The sequence below is a fragment of the Ursus maritimus genome, unplaced genomic scaffold, assembly GCF_017311325.1.
Source record: "Ursus maritimus isolate PB19 unplaced genomic scaffold, ASM1731132v1 scaffold_22, whole genome shotgun sequence".
Taxonomy (NCBI): Eukaryota; Metazoa; Chordata; class Mammalia; order Carnivora; family Ursidae; genus Ursus; species Ursus maritimus.
Window position 1 is genome coordinate 36,774,782 of NW_024424675.1, and position 22,898 is coordinate 36,797,679.

General features: G+C 51.8%; 1 protein-coding gene across 2 annotated transcripts; it reads left to right on the top strand.

Annotated features, from left to right (window-relative positions):
- The first annotated feature begins 17 nt into the window (after positions 1-17).
- On the top strand, positions 18-21,010 carry SNAI1 (snail family transcriptional repressor 1). 2 transcript variants are annotated; one of them, XM_040638458.1, is made up of 4 exons: positions 18-162; positions 14,984-15,141; positions 15,761-16,288; positions 20,012-21,010. In XM_040638458.1, exons 2-4 carry the CDS (start codon positions 15,060-15,062, stop codon positions 20,194-20,196), a joined length of 795 nt encoding a protein of 264 aa, XP_040494392.1. In that variant the 5' UTR covers positions 18-162; positions 14,984-15,059; the 3' UTR covers positions 20,197-21,010. The 2 variants fall into 2 exon arrangements, with proteins under 2 accessions (XP_040494392.1, XP_040494391.1); XM_040638457.1 differs by lacking the exon at positions 18-162 and having other exon boundaries at positions 14,949-15,141.
- Positions 21,011-22,898: the final 1,888 nt, after the last annotated feature.

Below are 22,898 nucleotides of genomic sequence, written 5' to 3' on the forward strand. Positions count from 1 at the left end.
AGACTCCAAAAGACTGGCGCTCTAAGGGGAAGTCCTCGTCTGTCACGAATCCCATCTGGCGCTGGTCTTAGCTCCGACACTTCACCAGCTGGGCCTCCCCAAGCTGTCCTCTCTGGAAAAGGAGCACAACCCTCTCTTCTCACAGCTGGGAGCTCGGGTGAGGTGAGAAATGACCATGTTCCTTGAAGCGAGGCTTCGTTTAGACCCATGGCTTCGGCTGCATTCTGATGACTTAGCAGCAGCCCCGAGGTGTCGAAGTAAGGGCTTCCGTGCACTAGGGTCCAAGGTCATGGCATACCTTAGTTCTGCATGCTGCCCCTGGCTGTGGGACATTTGGCAGATACTTTCCCTTCCTGAACCTGTTTCCCTGCAATGAAATGGGAATAATTTTCTGGCTTCTAGGGTCTTTATAAAGGAGGAGGTATTTGCTATTTATTAAATAGTTACCATTTGTTAATCCTTTACTTACCAGTTTATAATGATGTAGGTGATGAGTGTGTGCCTAGCACCATGCTGGCACATTAAACGTGCTTAGTAAATAGCCACTATGCCTGAATATAAGGAAGTCATTCATTTTTTCAATAAGGAAATTATAAAAGTTTTTTGGCGAAATCGGACATAAGAACTTTTATCATTGCAAATGAACTACTCAAATGTCTACTTATTTTTAACTACATGTATTTAAAACAAACGTGCAAGTATTGCTTTTATCTAGTTGTCCATTTCCGGGAATAGCTGCCTCTTAAGGACATAGGGATTCAGGAAGCAGCCCAAGCCTGGCGTGGCACCTGCTACACTGTGGGTACTCACTGTGGCATTCAGCTACTAGACTTCCCTCTTGGGAAGCCGTTCCAATCCTAATCCCGTAGGAATGTTAGATTTACTCTGGCCCAAACTGAGCTCAGCATCCCCAGTGTCCTCCCTCCATGCCTCTCCCCCTTCTGTGTCATTCCCTCTTGCTGTGTGGACGGTACCAGTAACTACTCAGGCCAGTGATCCATGAATCCTCTTCCCCGGCCTTCATGCCTCCACCTTTGGCTAAGTTCCAGTTAAGTCCTGCACTCTGGTTGCACATCAGGAAGTCACCATTTGTGCCTCCCTTTCCTCCAGGTCTAACATGATACACGGTGGCTGTCCTTTGAAATCCCTTGTCATCCAAAAACAGGTCAGGAAAGTGACGTTTGAACTGAGACCTGAATGAGATAAGGGACAAGTCTGTTGACCAGGTGGGGGAAGAGCATTCCTGGAGGGAACCAGTTCATAGGCCCTAAGGTGGGAGCCCGTGTGTGACACAGGGCCGCTGCAGCGAGAGGGGGCTGTCATGAGGCTGTGCCGGAGGCAGCATGTCAGCAAGGAGGCTGCAGAGGGCAGATCTGGGGCTTTTCTGTAGCTGATGTGACAGCGTTGGAGGTACTGAGTGACAAGACCTGGCCTGGGTTTAAAGAGGAATCTTCTGGCTGCATGTGGAGAAGGGCCGATAGCAGGAAAAGCGGAAGCAGAGACTGGGGAGGCGGCGCCTGCAGGAGCCCAGGGCAGTGAGCACAGTGGCTGGCAAAGTAGTGGCGAGGTCGTAGGTGTTTTCTGAAAGGAAAGTGTGAAAGCAAGTGAGGGGTCAAGAACGACACCAGGGTCTGGGGCCCAGACGCTTTGGCGGAGGTGTCTTTCTGAATTGGAGGGAAAACTCCGCGAGCGGCAGTTGTGGGGGAATCAGGGATATTTGGGGAATGGGTGCTTTGGACTTAAGACTTCCACGTTCTCTCATTGCACACACAGAAAGTGCCAGCTCTTAAGCAACTCCAGGATGTGCCTGGCACACTGTTAAATAACTAAAAAATTACTCTGATGTTTGTTATTTTGGTGCCAAAGATGGGTGTGGATCAACTGAGTCCTTGAATTGTATGACTGGACAAAATATCTCTACGTCTGATTTAGGTATCTAAGTAAGGAAAAGTCAGTAGGCATCTGAGTGTTTCATTTGCAGTGGTGAAAGCTCTCACATTCAGTTTGGCCAAAAACAACTTTTAAAAATGTTCTCATTGGAGGAGGATGATTTCCTCAAATTCAGACATACATGGTGTGTACTGAGCACCTACTCTGTGCCAGCACTGTGCTAGGCACCGGGGATTCACACATTAATCCAGTGTATAGTTACAGACTGACGAAGTGTTCGTGGGAAGGGATTAATAAATGTAGCCATTTAATAAACAGTAAATATTCCTACTTTATAAAGGAACTAGAAGCCAGAAGTCCATGGGCTTATAGTAACTATCTAGACCTTTTGTCCTTTCTCCACCTAGGTCTTCTCCCTTGCTCTCCTGTGACTTGAGTGTCTCCTACTACTGGCTCTTCTCCCAAACAGCATTTGAACATGATTGGGTTTCCTCCACCATCTAACTACTGGCCCATAGCTTTCCTCCATCGTCATACCCAGACATCTTGAACTGGTTGTCTCCCCAGCTGCTTCATTTTCTCTTACTCCCCAACTTAGCCCCGAACTGCTCCCACGTTCGCTTTGTACCCTGCCCCTCACTGAAGACAAGACAAAGCTTGTCCCTAACTCCCAGCAGACACGTTAATTAGTTCTCCGCTTCCATCTTCAACCTATTTAGTGCTCTTGACCCCTCCCTCCTTTTTGAAACAGTTGTTTCTGCTGGCTTTTCTGTTGGGACACCATCTGGTTTCTCTTCCTATTTCTTTGCCATGTTCCTTTTCCTTGGCAGTTGCCACCTCCTGGTTCCCTTCTCTTAGCTGTTGGAATTGTTCGGACTCTATGGTGGATTCCCATCTCACCCCACACCCTGTCCCCAGGCAGACTCCCTCCCCCACTCACCACCCTTCCCCTTGGCTTTCATCACTGTCTGTGCTGATGGGCGCAGACCCATAGTTCTAGAGCAGACAGCTCTCGAGCTCCAGGCCCACAGAGCCAACTTCCTCATAGAGCTATCCACCGCATGACCGAAGGGCATCTTTAGTTGTGCATGGCCCAAACTCACTCATCATCTGCCCTCTTAATACCACACCCCGTGCTAGGTCCTTCTTCTCCCACCACCTTAGAGGAGGTGAGGCCACCATCCCTCCAGTTGCTCAAGAGTTAGCCTGCGTATCATCTGTAACTCCTTTGTCCCCCCCCCAACACCCCATATTACAAAATTGTGCTAATTTTAGCTCCCATATAACACACTTGTGTTTTCTCACTAGCCCCCTGCCACCAGCATCTCAGAACCCACCATGATCTCACGTGAATTATTGCCGCAACTTCCCTTCTGGCCTCTCCAGTGTTCTCTAGCCAACATTCAATGCATCTTCCACCAAACAGCTGGAAGGATCATATCCTTTAAAACCCTTCAAAGGCTCTAGTTACCCTTGGATAAAGTCCCAGCACCTGGACATGGTCCTCCAGGCCCCTTGTGCTCTGCCACCTGCCTGCCTCTCCAGCTTCAGCTCCTGATACACTCATCGTGCTCTGATCATATTAGCCTTTCCGCACCTCAGGTGTGTCATGTCTCCCACCATCCCTCTGGAATATTCGGTGCTGCTGCGTGTGCACACACACACACACAGACCACTTCCCCCACTGCCTTTGCCTCCCAATTGCATTTTGGATGTCTAGATCAGAATTTCATGTCTGATGTTCCTGTAGAAACTTCTGGTACTAATCCGGGTATTTGTTAAACTCTTGTAGAAATACCCCTACTGTGCCATAAGTTCCCTGAGGTCAGGATTCTTATTTGCCTCTGTGACCCCATTGCTCAATATTTGGGTAAAATATAGGACTCCCAGATACATGTTAATTTCAAGCAAACAACAAATAACTTTTTAGTATAAATACATATCACATAATTCACAGAAGTATAATTTGCTCAAGTTGGGAAATGATGCTAGGGATGTTCATGCTGAAAACCTACTTGTTTGGAATTCACATTTAACTGCGTGTTGTGTGTGTGTGTGTTTTAAGATATTATTTATTAGAGGGAGGGATGGCACAGAGGGAGAGTAAGAAGCAGACTCCCCACTAAGCAGAGAACTGGATGTGGGGCTTGATCCCAGAACCCTGAGATCATGACCTGAGCCAAAGGCAGATCCTCAACCAACTGAGCCACCCAGGCATCCCGGGTGTCGTGTATTTTTATTGGTTAAGTCTATAAACCCTACTCTGTGTGTATTAGCACATTAACGTTCTGAGCATCTGCTATGTGCTAGGCTCACACCTTCTCATTAAATTATTATTTACGCAGTTACTTGTTTTCCCATACTAAGAAGTTAAGCTCTTGAGGGCAAGGACTGTGCCTGTCTTGCATGCTTCTGTCCTCCATACTTGGCCCCAAGTACCTTCAATAAATATTCCTAACATTGAAATGCAACTAAAAGGGGGCTCTTTCACAATGGTACTTCCTCTCTGTTGCCTGGAAGTAGGGGCCTGTGCGGTGGTAGGGAGAGCCTGAAGGGGGCAGTGTCTCCTAGAACCTGGGACTGGCCCCGCTGTCCACAGGGAGGCTGGCCCTCAAGGTAAGGTGGCTGCTGCCTGGTGGAAGCCTGATCTGCCCAGGCCCTCAGGTGGTCCCTGGATGCTTCCTTGTCTGTATTCATCTCCTTAACACCTTCCTTAGTGTCTGCTGAGCGTCCCATCCAGGGCTTAGTGGGGCGCTACGAATACAGGAGTAATGATGATGATAATCTTTCTCATCCTTGGTTCCTGACAGTGCCTACCCTCAAATAATTTTGATTTAATCCTCTAATTCCTGAAAGGTGATCAAAGCCCGGCACTCAGGTTACCCTGGACAAGTCAATCTCCTTGAATCCTCCTAAATAGGCCTTCAGGAGAGACACTAATAGCATTCTCATTACACAGATGAGGGAGTGGAGGCCCCAGAGGATGAGTAATTTGCTCAAGCAGGGACCCAGCGACGTGTTGCAGCACAGAGGTGTGTTCAGATCCATGGTCTCAGGCACACACACAGCTCCCTATTCCAGCACCCACACTGCTAGCTCTGTGACCTGGGACAGATTATTCTAATCTCTGGTTTCCTTATTGGTAAAATGGGGCTAATAAGTGTCTTCCTCACAGAGTTATGGGAACCTAGTTTAATCACAAAGCTATAGTAGAGGCCTGGAACAAAGTAAGTGCTTAATGCTTAATAAATGAGCTACCGGTGGTCACTACTATTTTTTCATCCATTCCTGAGACCACCCAATGCCTGGCGCTTCTTAAGCCCCTAGCAGCTGCGAAGGTTTGATGACTAAATGCTATTATTAAGTGGGGTGTTTCCCAAACTTGGCCCGAAGACATGAATTACCTGGGAGTCACTTGCTATAAAATAGATTCTCAGGCCCTTCCCTTGGAGATTCTGATTGGTAGGCATGGGTGGGGCCTGGGAGTCTGTATCTTCTAGAAAGAACCTCAGGTAAAATGCATCCTTAGGCTAATTTAGGAAATCCCTATATAATGTAGGGCAGGCTAGTGTTACAACAAACCTCTTGTAGCTTGGGTGGGGCAGCAACTCAGGTGATGTTTAGAATCAGGTGGACAAGCTTAGTCCTTAGAGGTCATAAGACTTCAGTGATACCTCTCCTGATTCTAAAAATCATCTAAACTATTTGGTCTCAAATGATCTCCCCACAAATTATCTACAAAGGAGAAATTAGTGACTTTGTAGTGGAGAGACCTAGCAGACACCTTCACCAAGTGATTAAAGGTAATATCGCTGATAATGGGACAAACCAGGGGTCACTTGATGGCATGTACTGAGGACACAGCACCACTTCTGAGGTCCCTGGCAGAAAAACTTATGAGTCTAACCATAAGGAATTATTAGGCAAGTCATCCACATTGAGGGACATTCTGCAAAACAGCCAGAACTCTTCCTAACTGTCATGGTCAGATTCAAATAGCCTACATGGTTGCCATGCTGCCTGATTCCCGTTGGAGCCTGGATGGTGAGGGTTACCATAAAGGACATTATTGGGCCAATTGCTGACAGTGGAATATTGACTGTGGAATAAGGAACAGTATTTTATCAATGTTAGCGTTTCCAATTTTGACAGTTATATGGACAGTTACATAAGGGGGGATATCCTTGTTCTTAAAAGGTATGCATAGAGGAGTTTAAAAGTAAAGGACATGATGTCTCTATTCTTAAATGGTTCGGAAAAAAAGTGCTGCCTGTGTAGAAATATGTCGATAGGACAGGAAATGGACACAGTGTTGAAAATTATAAAGCAAATGTGCACATTGTTAAAATCATAATGCTTACTGTTAAAATAACAGAAGACACGTAGGGCAGAAAAATATAAAGAAGAAAGTCAAAACCATTCACCCCACCCCACAGACAAGGGACAATGCATCCCATCAATAGCGGAATACTTACATGTCCTTGAGTCACCATATTTCTGGTTGAAACTTAAAATGGGCGAATGTTCTACTTGCTGTCTGTAACGTGCCGATTTCACTCCAAGGTGTCTCCGCACACATCTTCCCATGTCAGTGTCATGTTATTTTAATGGCTGCGTGATGCTCCTGGTGAGGGTAGACCATACTTTCTTTATCCAGGGGTATTTAGATGGTTTCCACCTTGCCTGTTCTAGACTGTGCCAGAGTGAGCATCTTCACAGATACCTTTTTGCCTCCTTGTCTGAGTGTTTTATAATGCAGAGCTGCTGGATCAGATAGAGGTTGAGAGAGGCAGAAATAGGGAGACAGACACAGACAGGCAGAGTTGGGGGGGGCGGGGGAAGAAGCATGCCTGAGGAGACAGAGGGAGCCTGTGTGAGGCGTGGAGGCCCCACCGGCCTGGCCACAGGAATCCCGGCAGGGAAGTGACTGAGTCACTGTAGGGGACACACCCTACAGATACAGCTGTAGGTAAGGTTGGAGTCCTTGATGCAGGGATTTTCATGGGACCATTGTTCTTGAGCAGCGACCTAATTACACATCGACAGGGGGCTGGTTATAGATTGTGCTGTGCTGCTCAGAGCCCGTCTCCAAGTAGGGCTGCCAGATTTAGCAAATGAAAATACAGGAAGCCCAGTTAATTCTGAATTTCAGATAAAGAATAAGTCTGTCCCATACAGTCTTATACTAAAAGTGTATTTGTTGTTTATCTGAAATTCTAATTTAATTGGGCATCTATATTTTATTTGGAAACCCTGTCTCCAAGATCAGTGAGAGCAGCAGCAAGGTGAAGTCAGGATAGAGGGAGTGTGTGTGTGTTTGTGTGTGTGTGTGTGTGTATACGTGGAGGGCTTCTGAGGTGGCTCTGGAGGTTTTAGCTCCTGACCTGGGTGGCGGTGGTAGTTGCGAGGAAGGGACTTGTCTAGGGTCTCACAACCGTGGGTGGTAGAGCTAGGCTGGGCCCCAGCTTTGTGCTCTGCAGTAATTTGTGTATATGTCTTAAAAGTGTTAATATAATAAATACAAATATTAAAAACATGATTTCCTAAACTCCACTTAAACATTTTTGATTTTATTTTTTATTTTTATTTTTATTTTTTTTTTAAAGATTTTGTTTATTTATTCGACAGAGATAGAGACAGCCAGCGAGAGAGGGAACACAAGCAGGGGGAGTGGGAGAGGAAGAAGCAGGCTCCCAGTGGAGGAGCCTGATGTGGGGCTTGATCCCATAACGCCGGGATCACGCCCTGAGCCGAAGGCAGACGCTTAACCGCTGTGCCACCCAGGCGCCCCACATTTTTGATTTTAAAAAGTACCGGCAGGGTCCTGGCTTCTGCCGTCCTGAACTGTTCTCACATCCTGGAACATTCATCTGCCCCTGGGCTTCTTAATCATGGTGGCCGCTGGTCACTGCTGTCTGAATGTCCTCTCACTTCCCTTCCCCTCTCACCTGCCCATCCTTGTGACCTCAGCCTGGATCTCACTCCTCTGACTCACCCTGCGTCCCTTGGGGCTTGTGGGTTGCCTGTTCCTGTCTTCCTCCCTTACCTGTGAGCTCCACAGGCACAGAGACCTTGTTTGTGTCTGACTGGGTTATCACAATAGCCTAGCCTCCTAGGCCAGATACCTTCTGCGGCTCACTCGCTGTTGTTTGGGGGTATCTCACCTCTGAGCCTCAGTTTCCTTACCTATAAAATGGGGCTAATAGTCTTGCCTACCATTCAGGGCTTGCTGTGGGAACCCAATGGGCCAGTGTGACAGATGGGCAAGTGAGCTGACATTAGCGCCTCTGAGAGGATGCTTGAACTGAGTCAGGCCGGCTCTAGGAAGAGCTGGGGGGGGGCGTTCCGGGCAGAGGAGCAGTAAGGGCAGAAGTCCGGCTATGGGAAAGAATAGGAGCAGAAAGAAGGCCAGCAAGACTGGATGAGCAAGGGGGAGAGCAGCTTGGGGGCCATGAGCAGGGTTTGGATTTTATTTTGAGTCTGATGCTAAGAGCTGACTCTGACCTGAGAAAATCATTTGCACTCACTTTCCCCTGCTTGACAATATCTCCCACTCTCAAGGTTCAGAGAGGCACGGGGGTCTACAGGTGTGAAAGGTGGGTGTGGGTGGGGCATAGAGGAAGCTCCTGGGGCTTTTCCTGGAGACAGGTTCAGCCTTCTGCCAGGAAGGGGAGATAACAGGGTGATAGCCAGTCCAAGGGGCGAGGCTGCCAAGGCCGAATTAGTGTGCGAGATAGTTAGATAGTAGTTTGAAAGATTGTGTGTGTGTGCCCCTGGTGGTGAATGCACGGTCAGGTTAGCGGGGGAGGGTGCACTCTGCGCCTAGGAGAGGTCCCAGCGACCTGTCGCAGGCCTGGAGCACCAGCAAGGCAGGGGTGGAGAGGCCTGTCACCCTGGAGGCCTCAGGCAACTGCCTTTTAACCAGGGTGATCACCTCTTCCTGGTTACCCAAGACTGTTCCAGAACTCCCCCTTCTTATTACCCCTACTGAATAGATGAAGAAACCGTGTCTCAGAGGCAGTCTGGTGATTGGGATTTTTTATTTTCACGGAAAAGTCGTTTATTTGAAATTGTGACACACGTACCTGAAATAAAACATCCATACCCTTCAGGAAAGGTTAGGAGGCAAAGAAGCCGCCTACCCACCCGTCAATTTCACTCCTCAGACGCAACCAAATTCTTGGGTCACCTTTCACAGATAGTCTGGGCCCACACGGTGGATATTCTCTTACTTCTGCACAAAAGGCAGCCTATTAGATATACTGTTCCCCCGAATTTTTTTACTTCAAGTCTTGCGGTTTATTCATCTGTTGAGCTAATGTTTATTAGGCGCCTACGGTAAAGCAGGTGGCGGTGAGGTGTGTAGGTCACAGTAGTGAACGAGCCAGTCCCCGCCCAGGTGGGGCCAATGTGAACATTTAGGGTTTGGAGGGCTCAATAGTGAGGACATTCTCTCTGTAACAAGAGAAAACACATTTCCACAAGTTTTTTAATTGATGAAATGTAATATTTAGGGGCGCCTGTGGCTCAGTCAGTAGAGCATACAAATCTTGAATCTCTCAGGGTCGTGAGTTTGAGCCCCATGTTGGGGGAGAGATTATCTAAATAAACTTTTTTAAAAATGTAATATTAGGGGCACCTGGGTGGCTCAGTGGGTTAAGCGTCTGCCTTCGGCTCAGGTCATGACCTTAGGGTCCTGGGATCAAGCCCCGGATCGGGCTCTCTGCTCAGCAGGGAGGTTCCCCCCCCCGCCCCCGCCGCCGTTTGTGCCTATGTGCACTCTCTCTCGCCATACCAAGACAAACCTCAATTTGGATTTGGCCTATGGCCATCTTGGGGGAGAACATTCCAGGGAGAAGGGAGCATCACATGCAGTCTCTGAAGCTGGAGCTGCCTGGTGTATTGTGGCAGGTGCCTCGCCAGCTCAGAGGGGCCACAAAGGCCAGACCCTGCAGAGCCTCCTGGTGTAGTGAAAATAGTGGTTTTTCCTGTGAGAGAGATGGGAGCCATGGAGGGTTTGCGGATGCAGATAGGCTTTGACATTTTAACAGCTGTTAAGATTTTCCATTGATTGGACTCTTAGGTATTTAACAAGTCTACTATGATGGACAACGTTTGCTACTCTATTAAAATTAATGAGGCTAATACAGTCACATGATAAAAAAAAAAATCAGACATGGGATGGGGCATGTAGTAAAGCCTCTCCCTCCCACCCTTGCCTGGCAGCCACCCAGATCCCCTCCTCAGAGACAACCACCATTACCAGTTTCTAGCGTCTCCCTCCAGAGGTGGTTTCTGTGTCTCTAAGAAACACCTATACATTTCTCCCTCTTTCTATGCAAATGGTATCACCTTGTCTGCTGTTCTGCACCTGCACCTTGAATCCGTTACATGTAGAGCTTTCTCCTTTTTGACAGCTTTCTCCTTATGACTGCACTGTCATGTATTAACTGGGCTGTAGGTGGGCCTTGGCCTGAGTGTAGGAGCATCAAATACCACCTTGGGAATGCTAGAGAGATGCCCATATGGGTGAGGCTCCTGGACAGAACCACACAGCAAGTGCTCAGCAAATTGGAATGAAAAGGGTTTCCACATCTTTGCTTGGTTCCCAACTCTGGGCCACACACAGTAGACTTGGACCCAAAAATTCCATTGAAAGCCATTTATATCGGGGGGATGGTGGTTTTGACTCCTTCAAGAGGGCCTTTAGGTCAGGCCCCAGGCTGAATCATTGCTTTCAGGCAAGTGCGAGACACTCAAGAGGTTTTGTTTTTTAAATCAAGGAAGCATAAGGGTGGAGGTTGAGCCTTGACTCATTCCTAGAACTTTCTGTAGACAATGTCTTCTTCCTGGTCAAGATTAACTCTTTGATTGATTGGCTCACTGATTAATGATCTAATCAGCAGGGGCAAGTTGGCCTAATATACAAAGAGCTCTTAGCAACTAAGAAATTCATCAACTCTGTGACCAAAGGATATGAAGGGATAGTTCGGAAAATGGAGAAACAGAAATGGCTTTGGAGCGCGTGAAAAACGTTCCACCGCATTCATGTGAAATGCACATTGTGACTAGGAGGTCTCACTTTCCCTTATCAGATGGGCAAAGATAAAAAGTCAGACAGTACCCTGCCTGGGCCAGGTTTTAAGAAGGGGCCCTCGCTGCCCTGCTGGTGGAAGTATAATTTATTTTAACCTTTTGGGAGGACATTTGGACAAATGTATCAATATTTTATATAACATACCTTTGACCTAGAGTGCAAAGATATGTGTACAAGATAGTCATTGAAATTGCCACCTTGTTTATAGTAGCAAAAAATTGTAATCTAACCAAAAGTCTCAGCACGAATCCTCTTGTTAGATAAATTGTGTGATGTGGTATAATTCATACAGTGGAAGAGTCTGTAGTCCTGCAAAAGATTAAGGAAGCTGCGTGTAATGATACGGAATAATTTTCAAGACACTGAATATTGTTAATTGGGAGGAAAAAGCAAAGTGTAGGCTAGCATGTGGGCTCCCATTTGTGGTACATGAAGAAGGCATGTACATTTATATTATATTATTATATTAATATATAAGTAATATATAATATATTAATATACATATTAATATGTACATGCCTTGTTTCTATAAAGACCATCTCTGGAAGGTCCTAAAAGACACTTGTAAAAATAGTTGCCTTTGGGGAGGATATCTGGGATGAACGGAGACTTTCTGCTTTGGCTGGTTCAGGCACATTTTTAGTTATTGTTTTTACTTTTTATTTTTCTTAAGACTTTATTTACTTGACAGGCAGTGCGCAGCGAGACAGCAAACACGAGCTGGAGGGTGGGGAGGGCAGAAGAAGAGGGAGAAGCAGGCTCCCCGCTGAGTGGGGAGCCGGTCGCGGGGCTCGATCCTTGGACTCCAGGATCATGGTCTAAACCAAAGGCAGACACCTAACCCACTGACGCACCCAGGCCCCTTTATTGTTTTTACTTTTAGTGGGGGATGGACACCTGTGGAAAACGCAGGCCTGTGTTCAAATTTATCTTCCTCTCGGAGGCCATTCCTGGTCACATGAGATAGTCCCAAACTGTTCTGCAAGGCAGGTGTATCAGTTTTCACCCCCTTACGGCCGTGTGTGCCCAGCCCCACGCGGGGCGGCCCAGAAGCGGTCTCAGGGAGCGCCTCCGCCAGCAGAGGGCGCCGGAGGACCGGGGCGTGGGGCGTGGGGCGTGGAGAGGTCTCCTGGCGCTGCCGGGTCCGCGGCGGCTGCCGCCCACTTCCGGGAGGACCTGGCACCACTGCATCTAAAGTGTCGTCTTTCCCCCGCTACGCAGCCTAGGGGCAGCACCTGGGAGAGCTGGTCTGTGGTCCCGAGGCCTCGGACGAAGCCCCCCCACCCCACCTCGCGGTCTCCGCTGCTTCCAGGAGGGAGGGGAACGAGGGCGGGGGCCAGTCAGTCAGAAAGGAGGGGACAGCCCAGATCTGAGAATGGGTCCTCCCCTGCTTCCCCTCCCTCCCAGGCGCAGGTTCTTGTCCAATCGAGGAAAATGGAAAGCCGAGGCCCAGGCCATGGTGTCCGAGCATTAGCGGCCCCTGAACTCTACCTTTCAGGCATCTCCAGGAGATAGGATTTACTCTTAGGTTATGGGATTGTACCATGGATTGTTAATCCATGATACTGTTGATAAACATTTGAGTCATTTTCAATTTTTTGCTAATTTTTGCTATTAGGAACAAGGGTTCCGTGAATATTCTCTTGTTTCTTCTGAGTTCAGGGCTGGGCAGCAGTTCTCAGCTTTAATGGCTCACGAGAATCACCTGCAGAGTTTTTAAAAATGCTAATATCGGAGACCGCTTCCCCACCCCTACCTAGACTAATTAAATCAGGATGTCTGTGGAGGTGGGGCCCAGGCTTGGGTGTTCCCTAGCAGAATCTAATCTGTGGCCTGGGCTGAGAACCCCTGCGAGTAGAATGGCCTAGGAGTAGAATGCTGGGAGGAGGAGAGTCACCTGTTACTAGCAGATGCCAAACTTTTTCAAAGTGGTGCCCATTGACACTCTCCTCAGCATGGGACAAGAGTCCTGCTGCCCTCACACCCTCATCAACACTTGATATTGACCAAATTTCAACTTTTTTTTCTTTTGATGGGTGTGAAATGGTATCTCGCTGTGGTTTAATTTGCATTTCTCTCATTACTAATGAGGCATTTGGTGAAAATGACGAAACAGACTGAAAAGAAGCCAGCCAGGTGAAGATCTGGGGGAAGAAGATGCGTTGGGGTAGGGGGTGGCAGTGACTGGCAGGTGCCAAGGTCCTGTGGTGGGAAAGGGCTGGGATGTGGAGGAACACAAAGAAGTGTGGAGGGAGATCATTGTGCCTGGGGAGTGGGGAGAGTGGCTCAAGACAAGGTCAGCATAGGTCGGATCAGCTGGGCAGAGGGCTGTGGTGAGGACTTTGGCTTTTACTCTGGGTGAGACAGGAACGTGGGAGGGTTTGAGCAGAGAGACAAGGTCTTACTCCTCCCTCTGGCTTCGTGTGGAGAATCACGACATTTTGGAACTAAATAGACACAGGAGGGGGGTGTGTTCTTCATAGTGACTGCATATGGCCCACCTCCCCCACCCTACCTTCGACTCACCAACTAGAACACAAGTTAGTGACGCAAGCAGACAGTTGTCCCTGCCCTCATTCTAGGTGGTGAGTAGGGGGACTTACAGGTTTTCATAGTCCTTGCTTCATAGATGGAAACAAGCTGGGGGGGGGGAGGACCTTTGGATTTATTTCTGTGCCCCCACCCTCACCCCCAGGCCTGGCATGGCCCTGTCTGGAGTGGGTGGGCTTACAGCAGAGCCCAGGGTGAGGCTCCAGCTGTCCCTCCCCTGGGCCCACCCCACATTTGATCAGTCAGCTCTCTCCCCCCCACTGTGGAGCCTGGTGTTAGGTACTTTAGACACAGGATTCATGACCTCCAGACAGGTGAGAAGACCCACCTCAGCCCCTCCCTTCCCTACTTTTTTCTCCCACCTGCCCAGAGTGATCTTTCTCAACCAAACTCTTAACACGTCCCTCCTCAGCTGAAAATCCTGTCTTGGCTCCCACTGTCCTTGGGGCAAAGTTCAAACTCCTCTAGGCCCTGGAGGCCCAGCAGATCTGACCTCTCCGGCTTGCCCACCCCACCCCCATCCCTGGGAGCTGCTCTCAATGACTCTGAAGTAGTTACTGATTCTAACCTCGGGCCTTTCCCCTCGGTATTTCTTCACTTCCTCTGGGAAGTTGCCCCGGACCCCCTGTCAGGTGACCCGCTTCTTGACTGTCACAGCGCCCTGTGGCCTCCCCCCATCAAAGCACACTTCCCTTTGCTTAATAATTGTCTGTTTACTTCGTCTCTCTCCCCCGCCAAACGGCGAGCTGTCCTTCGGTAGAGACCCCGACTGTTTCGTTCAGGACTGTGTCCCCAGCTCCGGGAATAGTGCCTGGCACGTAGCGGGTGCTCAGTAAACATTTGCTAAGTAAAGGAACGGATGCCTTTTGCGAGATGATGCCAGATTGCTTTGCAAAAAGGCTGTGGCATTTCGCACTGCCAGCAGCCACGTGAAGGTGTTCATTTCCTCGCATCCTCCCCCGAAATGTGTATCGTCCCTCGCTCTTTGCGAGGCGCCAGCCTGACCGAGGAAATTTCCGCCCCCCTCCCCGAGCCCGAGGCGGAGGCGGTTTCGGAACGTCAGGTGCCCGGACCCGCGGTGCGCGGCGCCAGGGGGCGCCAGAGGCGGACGACCGTGCAGCGCTGAGCTGGCGGGCGCGCGGGGTCCCGAAGGGGGTCCCGTCTCGCCTGGGGCTCTCGGTACCCGGCCCCCGCCCTCCCCCGCAGTCCGCTGCGCGGCTATCCGCGCAGCGCCCGCGGCCGGGCCTCCGAGCAGCCCCCGCCCGGCCCCCAGCGCCACGCGGCGCTAGCCCCGCCAGCCCCCGGAGCACCTGCTCGGGGCGTGGCCTTTGGCGAAGGCGCGCCTCGATTGGCGCGGAGGTGACAAAGGGGCGTGGTCTCATCCGGCCCCGCCCCACCCCGAGGCTGGCGTACTTAAAGGAGTTGGCGGTGCGTCTCCACTCACAGCGCAGCGGCACGGCCTCGCGGGTGGAGTATCTCGCGACCCCTGCGCGCCCCGGCGACCCCGGCTGCTTCGGCCACCATGCCGCGCTCTTTTCTCGTCAGGAAGTCCGCGTGCTCCCGCCGGAGGCCAAACTACAGCGAGCTGCACGACTCTTCTCCAGGTGAGTGGACGGGGTGAGGGACCCCGGGGGCTTCGGGGAGACCGGCGAAGGCCGCTTGGGGGCCCCCTTGGGGGAGAGGGCCTCGGGGGCCAAATGCAGAGCCCGCAACGGAGCCCGAGGGCCCGGCGCGGGGCAGTGTGCGGAGGGGCGTGAGGAGCCCGGGGCAGGTGGATGCGGGCGGTTGGGGAAGGGCTTTCCGAGGGCGGGGGTCTGACGTTGAGGAGACTGCGCGGCGGCCGAGCCCCGACGGCGGGGAAGCGAGGGGGCTTCTCTGGGGGAGAGCGCGGCCGGAGGTGGGGCGGGGGCACGCGCTGAGGAGGGGAGGCGCCGGCGGTGTCCCGCGGGCCGGGAGATGTGGGGCACAGGGGGAGCGCCCCCGAGTCGGGGCTGGACGGCGGCGCCCTTCGTGTAAGATCTGGAGGCCGAGGCGGGCGAGCCAGGCGGCCCGGCTGAGGAGGGGCTCCGGGCGGGCAGGACGGGCCGCCCCGGCCGTGATCCTTTCACTCCTCCAGTAGGAACTGAGTGCCGGCCCCGGGCCCCAGCCCGCAGCAGGCTACTGTTTGTTGACTGACTGCGCGACCGAATGCCTGACCCTGCCCTTCTCTCCATCTCCCCTCAGAGTTTACCTTCCAGCAGCCCTACGACCAGGCCCACCTGCTGGCGGCCATCCCACCTCCCGAGGTCCTCAACCCCACGGCCTCTCTGCCCACGCTCATCTGGGACTCTCTCCTGGCACCCCAAGCCCAGCCCATCGGCTGGGCCTCCCTTCTGCCCCAGGAGGTCCCCAAGGCCGTGGAGCTGACCTCCCTGTCGGACGAGGACAGTGGGAAAGGCTCCCAGCCCCCCAGCCCCCCCTCACCGGCTCCTTCGTCCTTCTCTTCCACCTCAGCCTCTTCCCTGGAGGCCGAGGGCTATGTTGCCTTCCCAGGCTTGGGCCAGTTGCCCACGCAGCTGGCAGGGCTCTCCGTGGCCAAGGACTCCCAGACTCGCAAGGCCTTCAACTGCAAGTACTGCAACAAGGAATACCTCAGCCTGGGTGCCCTCAAGATGCACATCCGGAGCCACACGCTGCCCTGCGTCTGTGGCACCTGCGGGAAGGCCTTCTCCAGGCCCTGGCTGCTGCAGGGCCACGTCCGGACCCACACTGGTGAGTGTCCCCGCGGGCTGCCGCTCTTCTCACCGCGGTCCCCGCCGCCCTCTCTGCCAGCTCTGGGGGGGCCTGGGCTTGCTGTGATTTTTCGAAGTGTGGAAACTGGGGCTAGAGTCTCCTGACTTCTGGCTCATGAGTTCAAGGGCTTGGCTCTCTGAAATGTTTGGCAGAAACATTGATTCGTTCATCGGCTAAGCAGATGGACGAAGTAGATAGCTTTATGTCTCTGCGGTCTCTGTTTCTCCACCAAATGGGTTGGAGTTGGATAGGGGAGAGGTGCAACCAACACCTTGCTGCTGGGCCAGGTGTGAAGGGGCCCACCTCACTCCACCCTCCCCCAGCCCATCCCCACCCCCACCCCAGCCAGGCAGGATGTTGTGAGACCCCCCACCTGGCTCTCAGTCCTGCTTCCAGAACTTCAAACCTTGAGTCGATGTTTCACCTCTGTCAGCCTCAGTTTCCACATCTGTAAAATGAACATAAGAACATCTTGTGGGATTTCTGTGCCAGTTAAATGAAAGAAAGCACCTGGGCCACCACTTGATACATAAGTACACAGAAATGGTTTTGATATTTGCTCTGCTTCCATGCTGTGTGACCTTGTGCAAGCGATGTAAGGTCTGAGCCTCAGGATTATGATAGCATGATCCTAAAGGTGGATTCTGATAGCAGTTTATAGGTTGGCTATCAAGATTCAGTGGCTCCTTAATCACTTCATAATAATCTGCTCTCCACACCCCCACCATGGAGCAGATAAACTCAGTCCTATTTAGACCTGGGAGTACTTTTGCCAGCAGAAAACAGGTCTTGATGTTTCAAAAACATAATACTAAATGTGTAGAAAATTATGAGATGGAGGCTCTTCTGTCCTCTGGAAATGTGGAAAAGGTAGCCACTGTGTCCTTTCAGAACTTGAAAGGTGGTAGCCACCATATTTGGGGCTGCTCTTTGGGGAGTGACTTTGGGAGAAGGTTCAAGGGTCATAGCTATCAGCTTTGGGGTCAAGCTGACTGGTTTGGAGACCTCAGTTCTGGCATTTCCTGGCCCAGTGGCTGACCTCTGAGCCGTGAGGGTCAGTGGGGCGGTTTGTTAGGCCTGGCGTTTTGCAGGCATTATTGGTATTCTCATGACTCCTACGGTGTCCCTGGCATCCTCCCCAGCTTGCAGTCTATGGCTCCCCGTTTCTTACTTTGTGCACACATAGCCCTGATTTTAAAGGGACCTGATGTAAAGGTCCACCTGCCTGGCCTCTGTCTTGGGCCACTGCCCAGCTGGAGAGGACTCTGGAGGAGTGAGAACCCTTGGGGTGCTCCCCTGAGCCCCCCAGCTTCTCTCCCCACCCATCAGGATATTTTCATGTAAAGGCACGGCTGGGACACAAAAAGCCTGTTGAAATGCACCATCACCATCCTCATTGACTCCCATTGTGTGCCTTAATGGTGGGCCCAGTGGGTGGGGGCTGGGGGGGTGGAGCAGGTGCATGGGCCAGTGGTGCCCAGCACCTGTTCCGGGCCGCAGCTGCTGGCCCACAGCGTGTCAGGCCCCTTTAATCCTGGGAGTATCGCATGTACAGTGCCCCCCTCGGCGGCCTTTGTCCCTGCCGGCCTGGTGCCGATTTCACACTCGCCAGGATCACCATAAAGACGTCTGCGGGGGTGGGGGATCTGCAAGGGGTGCAGGTCTGTGCCTGCTGCTTAGACACACAGACCTCCACCCCATCACATCCTATAAGGCCTCCTTCCTTCTTTGTTCACGTTCATGTCTAATCATACATGACATAAAGGTAACGTTCGCCGAGCACTTGCTGTATGGGAGGGGCATTGCCCGTGGCTTCCTTCACCTGGGTTAATGCAATAAATCAACAGCCCTAGGAGGGAGGTGCTGTCGTAACCCCCACCTTACAGATCAGGAAACTGAGGCACAGACGGAAATCACTTTTCCAAGTCACAGCTCATAAGACTGAGCCAGGGCTCCTTCACCTCTACCGAGGAGGTGAGGGAAGGGACTTTCTGTGCTCTGGGGAAAGTAGGATTCCTTGCCCTTATCCATATCTGCATACAGTAAGCCCTTGGTTCACAAGGAAGCATGTGAAGGAGGAGGACCTTCACTTGGCCCTTGTAGTGCAGTCCTCAGACCCTTCAGGCCTAGTAGGCAGAGGGTGCTCAATAATGACAGCCAGTTAACTCAGACATCCCTTCCCTAGTCCTCCTGCTAAGTACCCCCCTGTTCTTGTGTGCTCTGTTTCCTTGTATGTCTGCCCCAGGAGACTGAGCCCTTGAATGGATGGCTCCATAGTCGGCCTCAGGCATCTGACTTCTGGACCCCTCCCTCCCAGTGCCCAGCACAGTGCCCCAGGCACCCAGAAGGTTGATGGAATTTATTCATTCCCTGCTCTGGAATTCCAACCCTAGGATTTAACAAATGGGCCGTGGCCTAGGGGCATATAATGCTGGGAGTGGGAGGGTAGAATTCTGTTTTTTAGTAAAGAATGTTCATTATTGCCTGGCACAGAATGGAAGCTCGATAAGTACTTGTTTAATGAGTTTATTATTCAGACTTTTTATTTAGGAAATGCTGCAGCCCCAAGGGAAAAACAACCTCACAACATTGTCAGTGTTTTTGGACTGTGAACTCTATCGTCTTAGTTGGGGCAGAAATTATGAAAAGTTGGTGAACAGCGGTTATCTGGTGGTGATTGAAGGGTCAGGCTCCTCTGAGGTTAAAAAAAAAAAAAAAAAAGACTTATCTATTGTATAAGCACTTACCGAGCACTTACTGTGTACCTGGCTCTATATGCATAACTCTCTCTTTCAGCACAGCCTTAGCCAGGCAGGTGGTGTGAGGGCCACAGGTGGGAAGGGGTTTTAAACAAGTCATAAGGTAAAAAGGTTTCTGTAGCCTGTTGGGGGTCCCAGGCCCTATGCCCTTGGAATGAATTCAGGGGAGGCCCCTGCTCTCATGGGACTCAGTCTGATTGGGGGACAGACAAGACTTGAAATTACCAAACGTGGTCATCGTTATGATGGGGAAGCAGCTCAGAGAAGTGGCCTGACCTGCTGGGGGGAGGGGTGTGGCAGGGTGCCTTTAAGGCTGACTCAAGCTTTGTGTCCAGATGAAGTAAATTCAGGAGTGATAATGAGGAACACCCCCTACAGCCCCCTTCACTGGGAGGCTGTCTGTGTAATGGCTAAAATCACGGCTCTGGAGTCAGGCTGCTTGGTTCTTGCTGGGTGACCCTGTGTACGCTACTTGGCTTCTCTGTGCCTCAGTTTCACCAACTCTACACTGAGGACAGGGATAGGATTAAGTGAGTTAAGCGTACGGTGCTCCTCACTGTCTCTGGCATGAAGTGTTCAGTAATGCAGTTGCCGTCACTGTCCCAGCCGGCTTGCCTGGATAAGTGCTTTATTTACCGTCTCGGGGTTACCAGCTCCTGTGGGGGCGAGGGTGAGCAGCTCCATTTTACAGATGAGCAAATGGAGGCTCAGAGAAGCCAGATGACTTGCTCCAGGTCACATGGTGGAAAGTGGCAGAGCTCCCAATCATATCCAGGCCTTTGGACGCTAGATATGGCCTGGTTTTTCTGGGTCGTGGGATTCCTTCATGGGTGGGGTGAGCTGGGCTCTAAAGGCCTGGGTGGGTGGGCAGGGATTTCAGTAAATAAATGTCAGCTGTTATCCCAAGTGGTTTGAGCACTCAACTCCTGTTTTCCGTCCCCAGGCGAGAAGCCCTTTTCCTGCTCTCACTGCAGCCGTGCCTTTGCCGACCGCTCCAACCTTCGGGCCCACCTGCAGACCCACTCAGATGTCAAGAAGTATCAGTGCAAGACATGCTCCCGAACCTTCTCCCGCATGTCCCTGCTGCACAAACACCAAGAGTCAGGCTGCTCAGGGGGCCCCCGCTGACCCTCAAGGCTCCTTCTGCCTCTCCAGGCCACCCCCTCCACTACAGCCTCCCCAACTCCAGAAAGGAAGGCACACCCCCATCCGTCTCCCTGCCTCGGAATTCCCTTCGGAGCGACCCTGTTTGGCTGCGTTGGCCCCACAGGACTCTGAGGACCATTTTCCAGTTCTCTCTGCCCTAGGTGCCTCAGTAAGCTCAGAGAGAGGCCTTTCCGTGGACATTTCTGTGGATGGCTGATAGGGAGGGTGGCTTGTAGCCGAGTGTTCTGGAGTTGGGCTTCTCTGTGTGGGTTTGTGTGTCCAAAAGTGTTTGGATACAGCTGCTTTGAGCTCCAGGACAAAAGCCAACAGACTAATAGGAAGCTTCCCCCACTCCCATCCCCCCCCCCCCTCAGAACCTCAGGCCACCCCTCTAGGAGGTGTGACTAACTATGCAGTAATCCACCCCTAGGTTCAGCCCAGGGGCCTGAACACAAGGACATGTCTAGACCCCAGGTTGCCCCTGGGCCTGGGCAGCTGTCTCAGCCTCCTGCTTGTCATGGTGGCACCTGTCTCATGGGCAGTTTAACAACAGTCCCAAAAGGGACTGTGAGTAATTGCTGTCACTTGTTGGGGGCCTGAGTGGGGTGCTTCAGCCCGACCGATGTGTCTCCCAGAACTATTTTTGGGGTCTGACAGGTGGACCCGGGAGGAAGATGTTTACATTTTTAAAGGTACACTGGTATTTATATTGCAAGCAACATTTTGTACTAAGGAAACGTTTTGTATAGTTATATGTACAGTTTATTGATATTCAATAAAGTGGTTAATTTATGTATTAAAAAAGTCTACTTAGTTTTATAGAGGGGTAAGTGTTTTAAAGGGCCTTCAGGAAGGGAGGCGGCGGCAGGGATTCATGGAGCTCAGGTATTCCTGACACAGGCTGAAACCCTGTCCTTATAAACGTCACTTGGCTTCGGACCACTGCCTTCGACTGTCAGGGACTGTATTTGTGCAAACGCGTTTCCTCTGAGCCTGGGTGTCCTGTCTGATGGGGAGGGTGGGAAGCACCTGTGGACCAGTGAGCAGCAGGGGGCTGTGTGCAGGTTCCTTGCACTTCACGTTGTGACCCTGATTGATTCTCTCATCCATCATTTTGAGGCTGACCAGGTCCACAGGGTGAGAAGCCAGCTCGCTGGGTCTTATCAACTAGACAGGCTGCTGGGCTTTGCCCCAGCACTGCAGGTCTTCTGGGGAGGGGTTGACTGCTCCGAGATGGGGAGTGGAATGCAGTGAGCAAGAAGGGGACAGAGGATGTCCTTCCTGTTTCCAAGGGCTCTGGGCCTCACTCCGGCCTCCCTGTCGGACCCACACCTCTGTCTGGCTGCTGGGTACCAAATGGCCTTTGATGCAAGGAAATTGGCTGGCTGGAGCCAAGAGGGTGAGAAGCCAGGCCAAAGGGTAGGGGTCATGCAGCTTCCTGCTCGAGGACAGGACGGGAAGACGGTCCGCTTGTGTCCTGGGCTGGGATAATTCACTCCTGGCTGGCTGTCGTGGTGACCTCACCTCTGGGGCCCTCCTGAGGCCAGGAGAAAATGAGTGTCCTTTTTGAGCACAAAAGGTGCTGAAGGTGCCAGTTTCCTGCGGGGAGCTGAGCAGGCGTTGCAGGCGTCCCAGAGCTCCAGAGCCCCAGAGTCAGGCCGGGGGTGGGGGGAGCTTCATGTTCCAAAGGAGAGATGATTCTTTCTTCTAAACAGGAAATGGTGACCCGCAGGCCGGGAGCAGCCCTTAATGACTTGCAGCTTTCCTCCCAAAAGAAAAAAAAGTTCTCTAACAATCGCCAAATTGTAGCTGGCCTCCCTGAAGGGAAGTTAGGGAGTTGCGGGGGGTGGGGGTTGGGCACCAATTTGCTGAAGGCCTACTGTGTCCGCTGCCCGTGGTCTGTCACATACAGGCACTCCACAGTAGGTGCTGACACCAATGGTGAGGGAATAAATGACTTCACACACTCCTGGGGGGGGGAGAAGACCTGGTGGAAACCCCTCCCTGGCATCTAAAGCGGGGTCTACCGGGCTCTGATCCTCCTGGGAGTCCGGGGTGCCTGGTTTGCACCCTTGTCAGGGCCTAGAACAAGGCTCTTCCCCACTGGGACCCCCAGTTTCTGCCTCTATAAAATGGGGGCCGTGATGACCCTGCCTTCCTCCCCAGAGCCTGGAAAGGGGCCTTCGGTGGTCTTGATGCGTGGCATGTGTGCCAGGTCCCGGTCAAGGCCCCTGGCATGGCGGTGAACAGATAGTCCTCCCTGCACTCATGGAACTTAGGTTCTAGCAAGGGAGATAGAAAACAAACACGTGACTAAATAAACACGCTGCTTTCCAACGGTGATGGTGCCAAGATGGAATTAGAGGGAGCCGTGGGGCAGGCTCGCTTGATAAGGCAGGCGGAGAACCAGAGCCCTCGCCGCGCTGACATTCCAGTTGAGACCTGAAAAAGGACAAAGTTCCAGGCGCCGAGGGAGCATCCAATGAAAAGGGTTGGAGGCTGGAATGAAGTTGCTCTCTGCAGGGAAAGACCAGGGCGGGTGGAGGGTGGGGGGCAGGATGGGACCAGTGAGGCGCCCATATCCTGCAGAGCCAGTGTGCGGCGTGAGGAGTCGGGATTGCAGCCACCCACGGCACCGAAGCAGGGGAGTGATGGAGCCTGCTCTGCTAGTACACGGGGTGCCC